The sequence below is a fragment of the Diplotaxodon limnothrissa genome, linkage group LG10 (assembly GCF_057381915.1).
Source record: "Diplotaxodon limnothrissa isolate DT_005_m linkage group LG10, D_limnothrissa_male_GT1.1, whole genome shotgun sequence".
Taxonomy (NCBI): Eukaryota; Metazoa; Chordata; class Actinopteri; order Cichliformes; family Cichlidae; genus Diplotaxodon; species Diplotaxodon limnothrissa.
Window position 1 is genome coordinate 17,142,081 of NC_140605.1, and position 18,124 is coordinate 17,160,204.

The 18,124-nt window shown below is 42.7% G+C and overlaps 3 protein-coding genes across 4 annotated transcripts; all 3 read right to left on the reverse strand.

Moving 5' to 3' along the window:
- Positions 1-505: 505 nt before the first annotated feature.
- Positions 506-4,671, reverse strand: ddx52 (DEAD (Asp-Glu-Ala-Asp) box polypeptide 52). The gene is made up of 15 exons (XM_085363761.1): positions 4,558-4,671; positions 4,076-4,322; positions 3,795-3,934; positions 3,459-3,644; positions 3,217-3,360; positions 2,952-3,063; positions 2,800-2,872; positions 2,471-2,674; positions 2,289-2,379; positions 2,025-2,147; positions 1,781-1,931; positions 1,622-1,697; positions 1,267-1,338; positions 854-1,150; positions 506-564 (listed from the first exon to the last, which is right to left on the reverse strand). Exons 1-15 carry the CDS (start codon positions 4,642-4,644, stop codon positions 528-530), a joined length of 2,040 nt encoding a protein of 679 aa, XP_085219887.1. The 5' UTR covers positions 4,645-4,671; the 3' UTR covers positions 506-527.
- A 1,478-nt stretch (positions 4,672-6,149) lies between these two features.
- On the reverse strand, positions 6,150-13,768 carry heatr6 (HEAT repeat containing 6). Its single transcript, XM_085363762.1, has 20 exons — positions 13,475-13,768; positions 13,124-13,231; positions 12,247-12,387; positions 12,047-12,162; positions 11,733-11,847; positions 11,548-11,649; positions 11,288-11,452; positions 10,981-11,198; positions 10,691-10,865; positions 10,406-10,612; positions 9,528-9,627; positions 9,046-9,434; positions 8,842-8,964; positions 8,647-8,733; positions 7,898-8,032; positions 7,689-7,811; positions 7,450-7,574; positions 7,234-7,330; positions 6,913-7,117; positions 6,150-6,760 (listed from the first exon to the last, which is right to left on the reverse strand). Exons 1-20 carry the CDS (start codon positions 13,766-13,768, stop codon positions 6,150-6,152), a joined length of 3,636 nt encoding a protein of 1,211 aa, XP_085219888.1.
- Positions 13,769-14,652: 884 nt separating this feature from the next.
- On the reverse strand, positions 14,653-16,154 carry dynll2b (dynein, light chain, LC8-type 2b). Of its 2 annotated transcripts, none has more exons than XM_085363764.1 (3): positions 16,079-16,154; positions 15,381-15,521; positions 14,653-15,287 (listed from the first exon to the last, which is right to left on the reverse strand). In XM_085363764.1, the coding sequence occupies exons 2-3, from the start codon at positions 15,510-15,512 to the stop codon at positions 15,150-15,152; spliced, it is 270 nt and encodes an 89-aa protein (XP_085219890.1). In that variant the 5' UTR covers positions 15,513-15,521; positions 16,079-16,154; the 3' UTR covers positions 14,653-15,149. The 2 variants fall into 2 exon arrangements, with proteins under 2 accessions (XP_085219890.1, XP_085219889.1); XM_085363763.1 differs by having other exon boundaries at positions 15,381-15,525.
- Between the last annotated feature and the right edge of the window lie 1,970 nt (positions 16,155-18,124).

Here is an 18,124-nt window from a genome sequence, read left to right on the forward strand (position 1 = left end):
TTATTGAAGGAAAATAGGTTTCAGTTAGGTTTCAACAGTTTGGACTGGCAAGAAATATATTTCAAATTTTATATATAAAGACATTTATATTTATAAAGAAATTTCGCCTGATTTAATAACAGTTATTATATCTGTGTGTATGAATACCCATTTTTTTTTAAGTTACCCTTAAAGTATTAATCGAACACTAAAAAAAGTCTGGTGAAGGGTTGAACAGAAATGGTACATTTTAGGGCACCGTCTGTTATAGCTGGCCCTCAAGAGTACAATAACTTACAGTTTATAGTTTATTTCTAATCAAAAATACCCAGTTGCTATTTAATGTACTTTCACAGTCATCATCTTTATTAACAAATATACAAAATTCTGTTCAGTCAGGTGAACAAATGTAATAAAATGCCAAAAAAAGTTTATACACATATAAAAGTTTATTTTATACTCTCATATTACAAAGCAGAAATGTAAAGGTTGGCAATAAATCAGACTGCAAATGCATCTTCTCATCAGTCCATCTGCATCGCACTCCTCTAGTCTGCCTTCAGCTTAGTTTTCTTCCCCTTTTTCCTGTTGAAGAAGAAAGAATGAATATTAGAAATATTTTTATTCAAGTGGGTTCAATTTCTGGCTCCATACAGGCCTCTGTGATATATTTGACAATAATGTTTCCTACTTTCAACTTTTCACAGATTTTCACTTTAATGGTATGCTAAGGAAATTGGTTTATGTTGTGTACAGAGTCATTTATCATATATGTATGGGTTTTGTTTTTGTTTTTTTTACATAACAGAGTTTGATAAGATTGCAGTTTGTAGTTTATTGGACTGGATAAATGTGCATGAAAGTCCTTCCCCACCTTTGTAACTTGGTTCCTGAAGTGTCTGTTGTTGTTTTCTGAGACACTTTCTTGTGTTTTTCTTTTCCTTCTTTCTGTGTTTTATTTCCTTTCTTCAGCCCCTGTCCTTTTGTCTTATTTTCCTCTTTCTCCTGGTGTGATGTTGTTTGAGCTCCGTTTTCTCCTTTCTGCTCTCCTCTCGCTGCTCGCTTGTTTCCTTTTTTCTGATCTTTGCCTTTGGTCTTCATTAAGAAGCGAGGAGTTGTGCAAATGGTGCTTCTCTTGGGAGGTTTCTTCTCAAGTCTCCGCTTTACTTTGCTAAACAAAAAGATAACGACCAGACCGCTCTTACCAAAACTCAACAGGGAGCAATTAAGCATTAAATCAAAGGAAACATTTCTGTAAATGTGCAGGCAATCATGGAGCTTTCTTACCTGTGTATTTTCTTGAAACCAACCATGTAGTCTGGTACAGGACAGCCCGCTTGTTTTATAACATTAGCAATGCTGTTAAAGAGAAGCATAGGGGAAAAAAAGGAAAAACTACAGGCTCAGTATTTAAATTCAAGGTGCTTTAAAAATAAATTAATGGCAAGAAGTGACCTAAACTTGCAATCATTGTGCTGCAGTGAAATTATTTTATTAAAAAAAGCAACACCAACGATAGAGACCAAGAACCAAATAGGATGGTCCATGGAAAATCCAGAAAATCCTTTTAAATTGTGTGTTAACAGCTGGATATGGGTTTGAATGAAGAAAAAAAAACTAACTCAGTTTGCTCTTTTCCTACCTGCGCAACAGAGGTTTGTCATTCTCTGTGAAGAAGGTGACGGCCTTCCCCTGATGTCCAGCTCTCCCAGTACGACCTGACAGACACAGAGTGTGATACGCGTCAAAGACAAAGTGGAAACATCAGGCTGATTATTTGTGGATCACTGTCCAAACCAACCAATGCGATGGATGTACTCCACAGCGCTGGTAGGGAAGTCGTAGTTGAGTACGAGGTTTACGCCTTTGAAGTCGATTCCTCTGGCGAGCAGAGCGGTGCAGATCAACACCCAAATCTTCCCGGAGCGGAAACTGTTCACCACGTTGTCTCTCTGACACATAGGAGCAAACGATGAGGACGAGAGCACTCAATAAATAAACTGAAATGGAAATAAATGACAGGAGTGGTAGGTGTGTTGATGTACCTGCTGCTGTGTGCGGTCTGCGTGGATTACATCCACGTTGATGCCTTCATACACCAGCTCATGGAAAAGCTCCCGTGCCCTTTCTATAGTCTGAACAAACACCAGCATAGGCGGCAGGAAGCCCTGAAACACAGAAAAGAGGACTCTTTTATTTTATCTTAGCTTGTAAGATAAAATAATCAGAAATTAGAAATGATTTAAACGGGTGTTTATGCAATAACCACTAATAAATCTGTTCTATTTGAAATCAAGTAAGCTCCTTACTTTTTTGATGATATCCCTCATTGCCACAAGCTTGCCATTCTCTGTCCCGACAAACAGCAGCTGCTGATCTACTGTATCCACAGCTGTATTTCTAAAAAAGATGAAACACCCATGTTTCTATTGTGACAAAAAAAGAAGGCATGAATTTGCTGCAGTAAGCAGTTCTTCAGCTAGAGCCGTACCTGTGCCCGATGTTTACAGAAACCAGGTTGTCGAGGTTCAGGCGGCACCACTGTTCTACATCTGCCGTGCAAGTGGCGCTGAAGAAAGCCCTGCGCACCTTTGGACCGGAGCAGGCCAGAAAAATGGTGGCCAGCTGCTCTCTGAAGCCCGTCTTGCCGTCTTCAAACAGCTTATCGGACTCATCGACAATCAGCCACTCCACACTGAAAAGCAACACCCAGAACATCATCGATCTGTCTTCTTTTTTATTTTTTTTTAAGTAATAAAGAGACAAATAGAGTGGGTACGACACACAAAAACCATCAGATTTGAGCAGATCAAATGTCACCTGCTGAGATCGACAGCTGGAGGATCCTGCTTGAGAAGGAAGATGAGTCTGTTTGGAGTACTGACGAGTATATCTGCACACAGAAACGTCAGGAGTTAAAAGCCAGTGAGATTTACTTATTTTTCTTCCCCTATGAACCAACGATCTCTTACCGTATTTTTTGTTTGACTGTGGTCCGTATTTCTTAGCCGCTAGTGACGCTTTGTCTATGATGTGAACTCTAAACCCGACTCCCTCTGACAGACGGAGCAGCTCTCTGTAGGTCTGAACACAATTCAACAACAATGACCAAATACTGCTGAAAACACAGGAAGTCAGTCACTTATCATCCTTTATCTATCACCAGCTGCTGTTGTTCACATCAGGAAAGGCCTCCTTACTTTTTAAACAGATCACTTTCTAATTTATGGTGCATACCTGGCTGGCCAGCTCTCTGGTTGGGGAGATGATCACACCTCTGAAGCCCTGATTGGCTGGCTGCTGCAGCTGAGCGAGCAGTGGGAGGCAGAAAGCCAAAGTCTTCCCAGATCCCGTGGGAGCGCAGGCCAGCAGCTCCCGACCCTGACAGACAAACCAAACCAAGAGTGAAACCCTCAGAAAAATCACCGTCTGTGCACTAATCCCAAATCAAAGAAATGAGGACGAGCGTGCGTGCTTACATGCATCATGAGGGGCATCGCCTGCATCTGTATCGGCGTTGGGGAACTGAGCCCGGCGTCTCTGAGGTTCTGAAGGACACGCGGGTTGAGGCGATACTCGGACAGCAGCTCCTCAAATGTGCACACAGGGTCAGGTATGTCACAGCCGTGCACATTTATGCGGTTTTGGGCGCGAATACGATTGACCTAGAATGAAAGAGAAATACCTTTTTCGATGGCGGATAGGGGGACAGCAGTAGTTCTGCACAGCATTTCACCACTAAGAAGAAGTTTTAAAATGTATCAGAATCTCTTTATTTTACTTCTTTGTGCTATAAAATGTAGCCCAGTAAGGACCTTTTCCTGATGAAGATGCTTCAGCCTCTTCAACGAAGATTTCTCCTTCCCGTCACTCGGCAGGTTTTGGATCTTTCTGTCCAAAGAAGAGGTCCAGGTGATGCCAGTTCCCTGCGTCTCTTTCAGCAGTTCACCGCCAGCTTCAGCCAGACAGAAGACATCAAACAGGAGTGAACAGCTAGATCATGTTCATTCTAAACGTCACTCGAAATTTTTGTAATAACAAGGTTTCCATAGTGAACACTTTAAAACTGCAACCTTTACTACTACAACTTCTTTACCTTTCACCTCCGCTTGGTTGCTTTTGGTCTTTTTCTTCTTCTTTTTGGTCCTCACTTCTCTCTCCTCCTCTTTGCGCTTTCTTTTGCCTCCTATGTCGGAATCTCCGTCTTCACTTCCCTCATATTCTTCCCTGCCCTCCTCTTCCTCCTGTGCCTGGGTCCAGCTCTGGGCTCCATTGGCAGTGGCAAAATAATCAATCGCAGAGAGAGGATCGGGAGAAGCTTCTTCTGAGTGACTCCTCACGGGCTACAAAATAAAACGATACACAAGCGTGTGTGTACATGTATGTGTGAGTGTTACGGTTGTACAATTCTTCAAATACATGTATTAAGCACAACAACTTGCCTAAAACGTTATACTCCTACACAAGCAGGACAGCAAAACTCGAGGTTAGCTAAAATGCATTAAACCATAGCGATTCGTTAACAGCAGCATGAACTGTTTTCATCCAGTACGTCATCAGCTACACTATAAAGCTTACCTTAAACCGAGCGGCGTCCTGACCAAACCTCTTCAGGTCAAATCTAGCCCCAACTCCGAGTTTCCGAAACAACTCGAACGCGTCCATTTCTACAACAGCGTGGTGTGCCCTGATCAGGCATCACTAATCAACATCCGGATCATCCACCTCTCGCGCCCCCTATTGGGGGCTGTGAGTGTTACAGCGAGTGAGGCAACTTTACACTAATTATTCTCGTGTGTGTGTGTATATATATATATAAACCATATTATCCCAATTCTGGCCGATTTAGAAGAAAATTGTGTAAGAGTTGCTTCTTCAAGGATTTTCTTTATTTGTTACAATTCATAATCATACAATCACAGGTCAACCACGTGACCTGTGAAAGTGACACTAACAGATGAACATGATTCAACAATCTGAAAGTACTAACTTTACTGTTTTACTTCCATGGTGTTGTGAACAGCTGTTCAAAGCAACTGCCACTCATTCTGAGGACTATAATAAAGATGCTCTCCTGATATCTTGAAGTGGACTAAAAACTAACACTTCTGCACAGGACTGTATTTGATGAAACTTTAGAGTAGAGCGTATCTCATACATTCTGATTTTTGCAGTAGCAACCTTTAAGGTTGGATAGTGACCCAAAGTAGCAATTTTTTAAATATATTTTTTTTATGTAACATCAAATCACAATTTTTTTATACACTTTAAATTTTAAGGTATCAAATGGTAAGCTCTCAAAGGATGCCCCGATGAGTAAGCACTTGGCAACAGTAGGAAAAGCTCCCTTTTAACAGTAAGAAACCTCCAGCAGAATCAGGCTCAGGAAAGGGCAGCCATCTGCTGCAACAGGCTGGGGGTGAGGGGCAGGGAGACAAAACAAAAAGTACACTATGGAAGAGAGCCAGATTAATAATTAAATATACAGTGTGAAGAAGAAATGCTTAGTGCATCATGGTAAATCCCCCAGCAGCCTGATCCAGCCCGAATCTTAAAAGCAGAGAGGATGCCTGTCTCCTGAATCCAAACTGGGAGCTGGTTCCACAGAAGAGGGGCCTGAAAGCTGAAGACTGCCTCCCATTCTACTTTTAAATATCCTAAGAACCACAAGTAAGCCTGCATTCTCAGAACTAAGCGCTCTATTGGAGCATTATAGGTCTGTAAAATGGGCCCGATTATTTAAGACCTAGTATGTGAGGAGAAGAACTCTAAATTTGAATCTGGATTTAACAGGGAGCCAGTGAAGAGAAGCCAATATGGGAGAAATGTGCTCTCCCTCCCTCCCTCTCCGGAGCATTTTGGATCAACTGAAGGCTTCAGTTCAGTACATTTCTTGGCAACATGTTTCAAAAGAACGTTTTTATAGTTTAACAAATCCAGACTGCAGGGAAGTACATGCTTACACTTAAAAATCTTTAATCATATTAGTAAAATTAAAAAGACACAATCATCCTCTAACTAAGAATGACCAAAGTGGTATAAATGCATGAGATCAATACATAGGATTCAATTTATTCTTTTTCTTCCTGAAAATATTTGTATTTTTTCAGATTTCAAATATCTTTGAACAGATGTTCAACATTATCAGTCATAAATCACTGCCCAGCAGTTCATACATGATCCGCTTTGCTTTCAGTCACCTCTCTGTTAGTTTGGGTGTTTTCCCAAGTCTCTTCACAAATCTTTATTAAATCCTCCAGGAAATGACTCACCATCTCCTTACCCCTCTCCTCCTCCCCTTCCACCTTTAACCCCTTTATCCTGATCAAAATCTGCTCCACACTTCCAATTCTCTCCCGAGGGTGCAAACTTTCCCCCCTTATATCTTTCTCTGCCTCCTCTCCTCCTCCTTCCTCTGCTCGGAGGTACTTCATCAAATGCTCTCTGATGCCCGTCCCCTCCTCGCTGGCCAGTGACGTGCCGAGCCCGAGCATGTCCTGTGACTGGCTTACGCTGAGCAGGTGTAAGAGAGCCTGAGAGAGTGTGTGTCGCAGGCTGGCGCTGTAGCGGTACTCCAAGAAGTCGTTGGTGTCTTCGCTGTTCTCAAGGGCTGTTGCGAGGGAGCACCACACACGGGTGAACCGCTCTGTGTCTCCATAGCAGCCGCGGTGGGCGGGAACTGCAAGGGCAGCGGCAGATTTGATCCGCACTTTAAAGTTCTTACAGGAAGTAACAACATGGCAGAGCGCAGAGAACGCTTCGTGAGACCAGGCAGCTGAGTCTGATGAAGAGATGGACATGAGCAGCTTTTCAAAAAAACTGAAATCCAAATAAATCACTGCTGGAGACATTTTGCACAGCAGCCTCCTTCAAATGTAATGCATAACACTGACAATGTATGATGCTTTTACAGCCCTGTGGTTAAACACTTACCTAGCGGCAAGGCGGGGTTTCTGAAAGCATTTCCCAAAGCATAACAGGCGTTCCATCTGACCTTCATCGTAGCCTCTGATTGGACCGTTTTAACCAGAGCACGCACTGCATCTTCCAGTGGCTGCTGGAACGCGGGCCTGGTCATCTGACTCTGCCGCAGGAAATGAAGCAGATTCCCGAGAGCGCGCACTGCATTAGACTTCACCTGGTAGGGATCGAGGGAGGACGTAAGTACACTCTACAAGATCTAACAGATGAATTCGGGGGCGTTTTAAAATAACCTGCATGTTTGTGTGAGTGTGAAAGCGTAGCTGCTCGCACCCTGTCTTTGTCTGCTGCTGCTCGCGTGGCTGCCTGCAGCATCTTGAGCAGCAACATGTCTGATAACTCTTCCTGGAAGTCCACACCTACACTCTCCCTGGTTAAAGAGAAACAAGATCAACTGTTTATAGGCATTCGGTATATTTTATTCTACCCTTTTAATATGATTTCAGTCTGTTCTGAGATTATATGTGTGGTACATCCATGCTGTCTTACATATTAACAATAAGAGTGTCTGTGAGGTTCCCAAGGGACCAGGCAGCCTTGGCACGCACATTTGTAGATCGATCATCGAGCGCAGCTAGGATAGTGTTTGCAGTATCAGCCACAAACATGACATCCTGAAAAGAAGAACATAATTGTTCTATTTTTTTCCAGAGGTTTACATATCTTGGATTCAAAATATCTGATTTAAATTGTAAATTGTGGTCATAGCTGGTGATCAGCACACCTACCTCTCTCAAGCAGGGGAACAGTACGTAGATCCCCAAAGCCCTGACGGCTGCCATCTTCACCAGGTAGTTTTCAATATAGGTGAGTCCCAGCAGCACAGTGATGCACATCAGCTGGGTCTTGTCCTTAAAAACAACAGTACACATACAGCGCCGTGAAGCTCGGCAGCACTAGTGCAGAAAAACAAGTCCAATAAAAGGGGATAACTCACAGGCAGCTGTGCAAAGGCCTGCGGCAGAATGGAGGAGAGCGTGTCACAGGCGCTCGCCTGCAGCGTGGGATGTTGCTCATTCTGCAGCGCTCGGTTTAACGGGCCGCTCAACACTTCTGACCAAAACTGCACCACCTGTATTGTACACACATTGATTAAATTACCACACATTAATGTGGATTAGAGAGATTTTTTTTTTAAAATATAACCTGTTCTTAATGCCTCCTTTTACTGTTGCTAAAGCCTGCACAGAAATTATCTGTACCTCAGTGGCAGCAGCTTAACTCTCAGTCTGTGCTCGACCTGTAGCTCATATGAAATCATGCTCCTACCCCTGTAAGTATAAGTATTTCAGGAAACTGTGGTTATCTTTATAATTACAAAGAGATTTTCCATCTAAGATCTCTGGGCTCTTTGAACTCAGGTTTTACACTTCTGAAAAATTATTTTACAATCTCTTAGAAATGCACATCAGTGTGTGAGGACAGAAAACATGACATTAGTGTCAAAGTCTGAGAAAAGTTTGCTTAAATGCTCTAAAACGTTACATAAATATATACTTTAAACCTGTCTGTTACATATGGATATTAAGAATAGCACTTACACTTAGATTTTAACCCTAAATTTGCTGAATCCATCTTTGAAACAGGCGAATGAGGATTTGTCCAAAAAGAACGAAGTGCATTTGTTTAAACCTCTGTAATCGTATGCTGTGTGTAATGCACTGTGTAGAAATGATCTGCATTTACCTGGCTTATGGGGACCCTTGAGCTCTCAGGCACGTTGTTTTCTGCTCTGTACTGTTGAATTATTCCCGAACCAAACTCCTCTAGCAACTAAATAAAAGACAGATGTTATTTCTAAATATCTGATACTTGTTTTATTGTGTACTGTTGCAGGATCAGTATTCAATTCATACTACTATATTATATAGAGGGCATTACTTTTGCTCCGTGCAGCTGTATGGAGGTGTCCGTCTCCCCAAGACAGCGTGCGCTCACTTGCCCAATCTCACACAGGTAGTGTTGAGTTAGAGGGAAGTAGCCACGCACCAGGTGAGACAAGACCTGAAACACAAGAGATTAAAAACATCTTCAGACTTTAGAAATGCCTGTTTGGAGCTTCCTGTCTGGCTCATTATTGCTCACCTGCAGAGCTTCAAGTCGAACAGGAGGTGGCTCTAAAGCAGCACCCCCTCCCACTCCTTCGCTGTCTGATTGGTCCTCTCTGGGTTGAGTCACTAGTGTCACACAGAGCTGCAGCAGCCACAGTCGCCGGCTGTCCTCTTCCCCTGGTGTGTGAGGAATGTGTGGGGAGTGTGTGCTAGAGCTCCGCTGGGAATGTTTGACTGGTGTACGAGAGGGTGAGGACACCCCGTCTCTTTGTCTCCAGCTGAGGCCCGAGTCCTGTGGCGTGAACACACCCATGCTGCTGCTGTGATCTGGCTGCTGGAGGAGCAGCTGCACCTCAGGGAGAGGAGCCTGCGTGGTCACCAGAGCGCCATAAAGTGTCAGGACTGACACACGCACATTCACATCTAAAGAAGGACAGATAGTTGTGTGGACGGTAACAGACTTCAGTGTCTTACATCCTATTGGCAGTTATTTCAGCGTGCCGACAACATACAGACCTCTGTGGCGCACATACGGACGAATCTGCTTCCAGAGCTGAGTGAGCAGGCCAGGTCTGAGGCGGTGATAGGGAGCGTTGGCTACCAAGTAGGCCAGACACTAACAGACGGAGCAGACGGATATTTACAGTGTGGATAACAAAGATGCATGTCAGAATTCAGCACTCTCTCAGCTCATTTCACATGAAACTCATATTGTAATTTACATCCTGATAAACACCACAAAAAATACAAACAGTGACTAATCCTCTTATTTATATGCACACACAGACTGCAAACATGTGACCTTACACAGTAAAGGTATGTGAAGTTATTCAAAGTGTTAGCAGGCAATATGCAACCATCTAGCTAAACTGCTAATTGTCACAACAAATTCTGTTTATTTTTCGCTTCAATACTGAAAAACAACAACAACACTAATACTGCCCAGACTTATTCTTAATTCTATTTTTATGTCCGAATTTGAAAAGCGCAACTTTTAAAGACTATTCCAGAGTCTTTTCAGAACTTTTTAACACTATAAAAATCACTTAGCATACTTGTTTACTTTTGCATTATAGCGCATTTCATTACTGGAACCTGAACATATCGCATGTAATGAAATAAATGTAATTAAACCCTAATGGATTCATTAAGTTATCAGTTTTCGTCATACTTTATGAGACTGAGGGTGTAATTCCGCTGAAATTAAATGGAGTTTAAATTTAATTATGTTTACCTAATGAGTTTTTACAGCAAAGAAAAAAAAATCATTATGCTATAGTCTGTAACATCCGGGTTTATATTAAAGTTCAACAAAGAAATATTGACAGTAGCTGTAACCCAAAAGAGAAAGAGATGAAAGATAAAAAGTGTTCGTGGAGAGCAAATAATCGTACCTTTATGACCTGTGTGAGAGTCTGAGGGGAGGTCTCGGCCAGCAGGGCCAGACTGAGGGTGCGGTGCAGCTCTCTGATAGCAGTCGCCAGCGTGAAGGAGAAAGGGGTGTAAGATGTTCGAGGAGACGCCGTATCTTCAGCCACAGCCAGGAACTGCCGGGAGCTATCCAGCATGGCTGACAACACCTGAAGTGCACACAACCTCACCTGGAAGGGGGGTCAAGAGAGAGATGTTACAATCGTATCGGTCCAGAACTGCACAGTGTGTGTGTGCGTGTGTTGTACCTTTGGAGAGAGGTCCTTCAGAATAATTGTGACGAGAGTAAGAGGCGGTGATCCCCCGATGGGAGAGTCGGGGATGAAGGAAGACCAGTAACCGTACAGAGTTCTCTTCTCTACTGCTTTCACCACAACTAACAAACAGTGCAGCGCCCCCTGACGCACACGACCGTGGTTCACTCTGAAAGAGTGTAAACAGTAAAAAAAAATAAAAATAAAATTAAAAACATCTATTGATACTTTTAAAAGATACACATGCATGGGAGAAAAATATTTAATTAAGGGTCTTTCTGTACCTTAATTTGCTCTGTGCGTTGCCCTCTAGGTCGGAAAATTCAGAATCAGAACTGTTTAGTTTCCAGGACGGGTAGAGAAATGAGGCAGGCTGTTTTTCCTCCGCCCTGCCTTTCAGAAGTGCAGGCACAGTCTCTGCATCTCCTTCCTCTCGTTCATCCCCTCTGCTCTCCTCAGTTTTCGTCTTCTTTCCCTTACCTTTAGATTTCCTCTTTTTACTCTTTGGAGAGAGAAATACATTCAATTAAAAATCAGAGTTTCCTCAGTGTTTTTAAATATGGCCATTGCTGGTATCAACACTCTTCTTACCCCTGAAGCTTTTCCTGGCACAGCGACATCCTTTGGTGGCTCTAATGATTTTGGTGATTCTGCAGTTTTTGCTGCGGAGAGACTCTCGTACTGCGGTAAAGGTGCTGGATAAAGTACAGCCGGCCACTCCACAATCACACCTGGAGCCCCCTGGAACATGAGTCGCTGCAGAATACATGAGCAGGACTCCATATTAATACTCAACTCAACAAAAATTAATCAATTAATAATAACTGTGCACATGTGGTGAGATTTTACACCTTAAGTGCAGCCAGTACAGACCCGAGCTCCTCCCCTCCACCAAATTTCCACTTCCCACCTGAGAGACAACACTGAAGTCCCTTTAGAGCTGCTTGGATCACCTGCGCAGATTACACAATTTTATATAAGCAGGATTGAATTAATCTGTTTCTCGTTTAAATGTTTGTTGTTGAGTATCCAGTACCATGCAGTAGAAGAGCTCATCAGTGTCGGGAGGTTTGGTTGACTGCAGCGTTTTCAGGAAGGCTTGGAAGCACACACTTCTGTACTGATCATCCAAAGGCGGCTGACCAGGTATCCTGCAGGGACAGATGCAGACGATTAGAGCGACAAATACAAGCTTAAAGATGGGAGAAACTGGCACTGCGTCTCATTCGAGTTCCAGATTCGAAGCAGCTCTTCAGAAATCAGATTATAGACACTACATCCAGGCTTTCATATAGCCTGCAGTTTACACAGATAAAAATGGCTACTGGCTCAAGCATGTTGTAGCAGTACCTGAGACAGATGTTGGCCATGCAGGTAAGAGCAACGCGGCGCAACTCCATGTTTGACTGAGATGGAGAACTATACTGCAGGAGGAATCCCTCTTCACCCAGTAAGTCGCTGAGGTGCTACAAATATATATACAAAAAAAATCTTGACGTAAATAGTCAACAGTTAGGGCACACTTTTCGGAAAGTGCACTAAATATCTACCTGGTGGCACTGAGGTCCATTCCCATAGACTACAGTGGAGAGTGCCAGGAGGACGTCTGTGTGGGTCCACGTACTGCATACTTTCAGTGCACCTGCAGTATAGTTCACCAGTACATCCAGCGTGTGCTCATACATTATTACCTTAAAAATAAAAGACAAATGTGGCTGTAAGTGCAGTATATCCCAACAACTACACAAGCTTTTATGACATCCCATTCTGTTAGTATGGAGTTGGTTGTCGTGATATAAGAGTTTCCACTAAGAGAATCCTCTACAGGCTTGTAAATTTCGTCCTCTCATCCAGAAGAGCATTTATGAAGCCTGATGCTGATGCTGGAATCTCTGTTCTAGTTCATCCCAAAAGGTGTTTGACGGTTGGATCAGTTTGGCATATTCTTCCGCATCAAACTAATCCTAGCACATCTTTAAGGAGCTTGCTTTGTGCACTGGGGCAGACCCAAGTTGGCACAGTTTCCCTAAAGCATTAAGATATGCCTTTACTGGAACCATCAACCCAGACCAAACAAACTTTATAGATGGCCCACTGCTGTCCGATATTTGGTGATGCAAAGCTGCTTGGCCATAGAAACCATGCCACGAAGCTCTCTATATATGGTTTTAATGCCTATTGAGGTCTGGATGTCTGTGGTTATTGATTTATTGCTTCCACTTCGCAATAATACCACTTAGTTGGCATCGGTCATCCTGTTATAGTACCACACTCGACTTCACCGATTTTGTTCATCTGTGGCAACGAGACTGAACGAAACACCTCAGTTCAGTGACAACTCAGTACTTTTGTCCATATAGTGTAAATGCGACAAAAGCAGTCCTAACAATACATAAGTGTACATGTGGCACAAGCATGACCTGTTACCTTCAGCTGGTTGAGCAGATGATGGACAACCTGGCAGAGTTTGATGACTAGATGCTCCTGAGTCAGGGGCACAAGACAGCTGGCATGTTTCAGCAGAGAACACACGTCCTGAAATGGAAATAATACACCAATACAGAAAAGAAACAAAATGCTGATGTCACAGTTGTTGGTTTAGTTTAGAGCTAGTCTCTTATTGGTTATATGGTTATCCTCGGGGCTCTGAAGTGCGTGGGTTTATGGCTATTTCAGTGTTTATTCATCCCAGCTCTGCTTCTAAATACAGAGGCGGCAGACTTTTATAGAGTTTGTGTCGCTGAAAACAGACTACAGGTCCAAAGCGAGTGTCCGTACCTCTGGACGGATGTTGACAGCGGGCTCGAAGGTCCTGTTGTAGTTTTCGGACAAGAGTTGGTCAAAGAGCAGGTTGAGCTCCTCTTTGAGTTGGACCGAGTCTGCTCGCAGGGCTCTCAGTTTTATGGCGCAGTTGGAAAACAGTTTCTCGGCCTCCGACTGTGAGCCGGGCCCCCAACCGGACGGCTCCATGGGAGTGAACGGAGCGGCCTCAGCGGACAGAGGCACCGGAGGGAAAACAGACACACCACCGCGGACAAGAGCCGGGTGTGACAACCCGCTCTGAGCCGCCATTACTTCTACTATCTCCTCGGTGGTTATTGGGCTTTCTTTAAAGCATCATATCCAAGAGTTCAGCTCATTACCGCCCCCCTGCGGTGAAAACCAGAAAAACAAAACTATCCATTTTACAGCGTTTACCGCTGTTGTGCCAAAAAGTGATTGTCTGCCAAAAACTGTTTTCCAATGTTTCTGTGTGTTTTTTATGTGTAATATCTTTACGTATGTATGGAGGCTTGTTTCTTCCACTGAAAAAATACAATAAAATAATTAATTTTTTATTTTTTCTGCTATCCAAAAGCAGAAAATTTCACATTAGGCAACTCAAAATTTTGAATTAGTTAAAGTAAACTTTTGCCTGCATGCGTAGTCAACTTTATTTCACTGGCAGACATTAGCTTCCACGTAGTTTGATTTGCCATTTATTTTTTCTAAAACTGTGCTTAACTTTACTGTAATTTTTTTTTCACAGGAAAGCAAACGGTGAGAAAAGGCTGCAGTACACCACATTACACAAGAACTTAAGTGTTGAATAAAGGTGTTCATACCAAATACTAGCTTTTAAGATCATTTGAAACTGTACAAATTCAGTTTTTGCCTTACACACCGCATTGTAAATGCACAAAAAAAAATTTCTGCATTTCCAAACAAGAGGTACTCTATATCTGCCTATTTGCAGTTATGTCAGAGCACCTAAAGTTTAGATGCATCACAATGCTTCAGAATACACGGGAGATAAAGTGCTCGACAGCCCAACAGGGTGCCAAGCCATTAATAGCTCATGGAAGTGAAATGAATTTAAAGCACACAAAGCATTTTGAACCAATTTACTGTCGTCAAAGTTTTTTCTGGTCAATATGATGAAAATATCACAATGACTACTCACTGAATTACATTCCCAAAGATCTACAACAACACTACAAGTGTCAACAGGAATGTTTAGGCATGTACAAAACCCTTAAAATCTCAGTATTTTGCATCCTTTATTTCATGTAAGCAACAGTCTCAGCATGGTTTGTCAGTGAAAATCAAAAGGATAACAAAAAAGGCTGTTGCTCATTTTAATTCAATGAAAATAAATTATACAGTCATGTGAACTAACATACAAAGTCTGTGCCACCACAACACAGCAAATTACTGGGAAGTCATGAGCCACAATGAGTCTGTTAGAAGTGCAGAGGCTGACTGAGTGCTGTCACCATAAGTCATTTTATATTGGCATTTTCTATGAATGACACATCACCAGTCCAGGCATTACACAAGCTCAAAGCACCAGCCACTGTTGGTAGTGTTGCAGGAGACAAAAATAATAACAGGCTGAAGACGGCAAGAAATTAGGAGGTAGTCATGTAGCAAATGGGAGAAGAAATGCTGAAATAGTTTAGGAGCCCACGTCTCAGCCAGACTTGAACAGCAGAATAGCCACTTGACCCAGGTAGAAGTAGATGAAATGCTTCGTCTCATGTGTCACATAGCTGCCAAAGTTCCTCCCAACAATGCAGTGCCATGTGGGGTTGTACTTCTTGTCAAACTCCTGCAGGGGAAGACACAAGTTAGCATCTTCTTGGCAAAAATGCATGCAACAAGTTTGCGCTACTCATTTTACTTTGAAGCAACAGCAACATACCTTTTTGACATAGGCGGCGATATCCTTCTCAATGTTATACTTCTCCATGGCCTGCATGGCACAGTCCACTGCATCCTGCTGCATTTCATCAGACATGTCTGCGTTCTTGATCACAGCCTTCTTGTCACCCATGTTGGCTTTCTGACTGCAGGAGACAAAGCAATCTTTACCGTGTCCGCTCAGCTCTTACCTTCTCATGACATCACTGTTATCACACAATGTGCCTAAGGAAGCGGTCACTGGCTGCAGGGGTGCCTTTTATTTACTTTCATTTTGAATAGATGATTTACATGATTTGCAAGTGAGAGCTAAATGAAACCAGGACACTATCCAAAACAGCTGATGGAGATAGGCGTCCCTTTTATTGAGGTCCCTCGTGTAATTTAAGACATTAACATAAAGGGCCCTTTATGTTAGGATCACAAGAAATAGAAGCCATGCGTCGCTGGCATCATTATTTGGTAAATGTTGCTCGAATAGCCCAGTTTAACCATTGCAACACGCAGTATCGCTAATTTAACCCAACAACGGTGTAAGTGCTCCGATTACCAGGTTTGCAAATAATGTGCAGCAAGTAAGGTAAGAGCCTGAGAGCGTGGATGAGCACGCGGGGTACAGAAACCTCAACCCTCGCGCTGACCTGCTCACTGTGACAATTCGCAGCAAAGGTTAGAACCAAACGTGCATTTTACTCTTACCGTCTTTCAAGAAAGTCTTAACGTGCAACGGAGTGCGATGAAGGGACCGCGCAGGTTTTTCCTTTATTTATGCAAGGAAGTGTGCCCCCGTGCGTTCCGCCCTCCACTTCACATTCACCACGTGATTGGCTCGAGCGAAGCCTCCACCCTGCCAATGGCGTGGTTTTACTTGCGGACAGCACCCCGCATCTTATTTCCACCCAGAATGCAACGTTTCACCCGTTCCCTCCCCCAACTTGCCCCATTGATCCAGGTGATTGATGTGCAACCCCCCTCGGGCCCAAAATATGCACATTCATAACTAATAAAATAGTTATGAACAAGATTTTAGTTTTTTCAAATCATATAACAAACACAGGTTCAAATTGTCCTGGTTTGCTTTTTCTCTTTTTTCTCCCTTTTCCACAGTCCTCAGTACCTCACAGTAACATTAAATTATACCCGTTATGATCATTTTCAACTTCATATGTTTTATTCTTGGGCTCCCATTGCATGACTCATAATCATCCTTATTTATTCATGCTGGTATGACTGTAATTTTATTTGGTGTCCATTTCTACCCTCTTTCAGAAAGGTAGTGTAGATAACCAAGACCCTAAACTGAGGCATTGCAAATGTGCCCAGAAGTTTACTTTCACTTATCACAAGCATAAACATCACAGTCCTTTTGTGTGTTAATGATTTCTTTGAACTGTTCTTTTTCCACAGTGTAGTGATTTTACAGCATACATCTTTAATGATTTTATAGAAACAAGTTGGAATTATTTTGGATTCTCTATAATCCAGAGAGTCAATTTTGTGCACACACTCGCTTAAATCATTTAAGTTGTGCTGAAAGTTCTACAGTGTTTTTTTAACTTGATAAGACCTATTAACTTCTCATTGATTGTCACAATTGACTATAAATGGTAGTTTCTTTGCCAACACATAAAGTATTTATTTGACAGCAGTTGGTGGATTGACCAATGGGGAAGTCCAATGGGAAAGTCCAAGGAACTCTTCGGTGAAGATCTAAGGAAGAGGATTGTAGATCTACACAAGTTGAGAAGGTCTCTTGGAGTGATTTCTAAACAACTGCAGGCTCCAAGATCATGAGTTCAAAGTACATAAGTACAAGTCATTCAGATGTGTCACCACTTTTCCAGTGTCTGGAAGAAGACCCAAACTGTCACTGAAATTGGTTAGTACGTTCAAGGGAACCTCCAAGGCTCAAGCAGGCCATTAACTGGAACTGCTGGAACACCATGGTGACCCTGCAGGGTCACTGTCCACTGTCACCATTAACTGAGATGTCAAGCTTGACTGAAATTTCCAGCCATGAACAAACCAAATGCCTGGAGATCCTTCATACCCCGTGAACATACCCCACGGTATGACACGGTATGGCCAACCATAGTGATGGTAGCATCATGTTCTGGGGTTGTTTAGCTGCCACTGGTACTGGTACACTGCACAAAGTGGATGGAATCATAACGAAAGAGGGCTACCTCCAGATTCTTTAACTTCACCTCAAATTAAGAGCTAGATGTTTGGAACTTGGACCCAACTGGATGCTTCAACAAAAAAATGAACGCAAATACACATGAAAACAGGCTAACATTAATTTTCTGGAATAGCCTTCCAAAGTCATGACCTCAACCTCAGTGAAAATTTGTGGGATATGCTTAAAAGCTGAGTCCATGCCAGAAACCAACCAACAGAAGAGCAGTCAAATATCAGGCCAGAAATATGTCAGAAACTTGTAGACGTACTGTGTAATCTGATAAATCTGCAGAAATTGTACAAAAAAGAAAAACAGGAAAACAGGAAACTGTAAACTGATTTTTTATTGAAGCTTTTCAATGTACTGGAGATTATATTTATCCTAATGAATATGCATCTTCTGCAGAAAAGCGCTGACCTAAGAGAAATGTGACATACATAAAGTCACATTCTCCTGTAACCTCCCAGTCTCCCCACCCTCCGTAAGTGTGTTCATGTTTAGCTTTACCACTCTCCTTATGTGCGTGGATCCATCCTGCACCTCCCAGCCCTCCTCCTGGATTA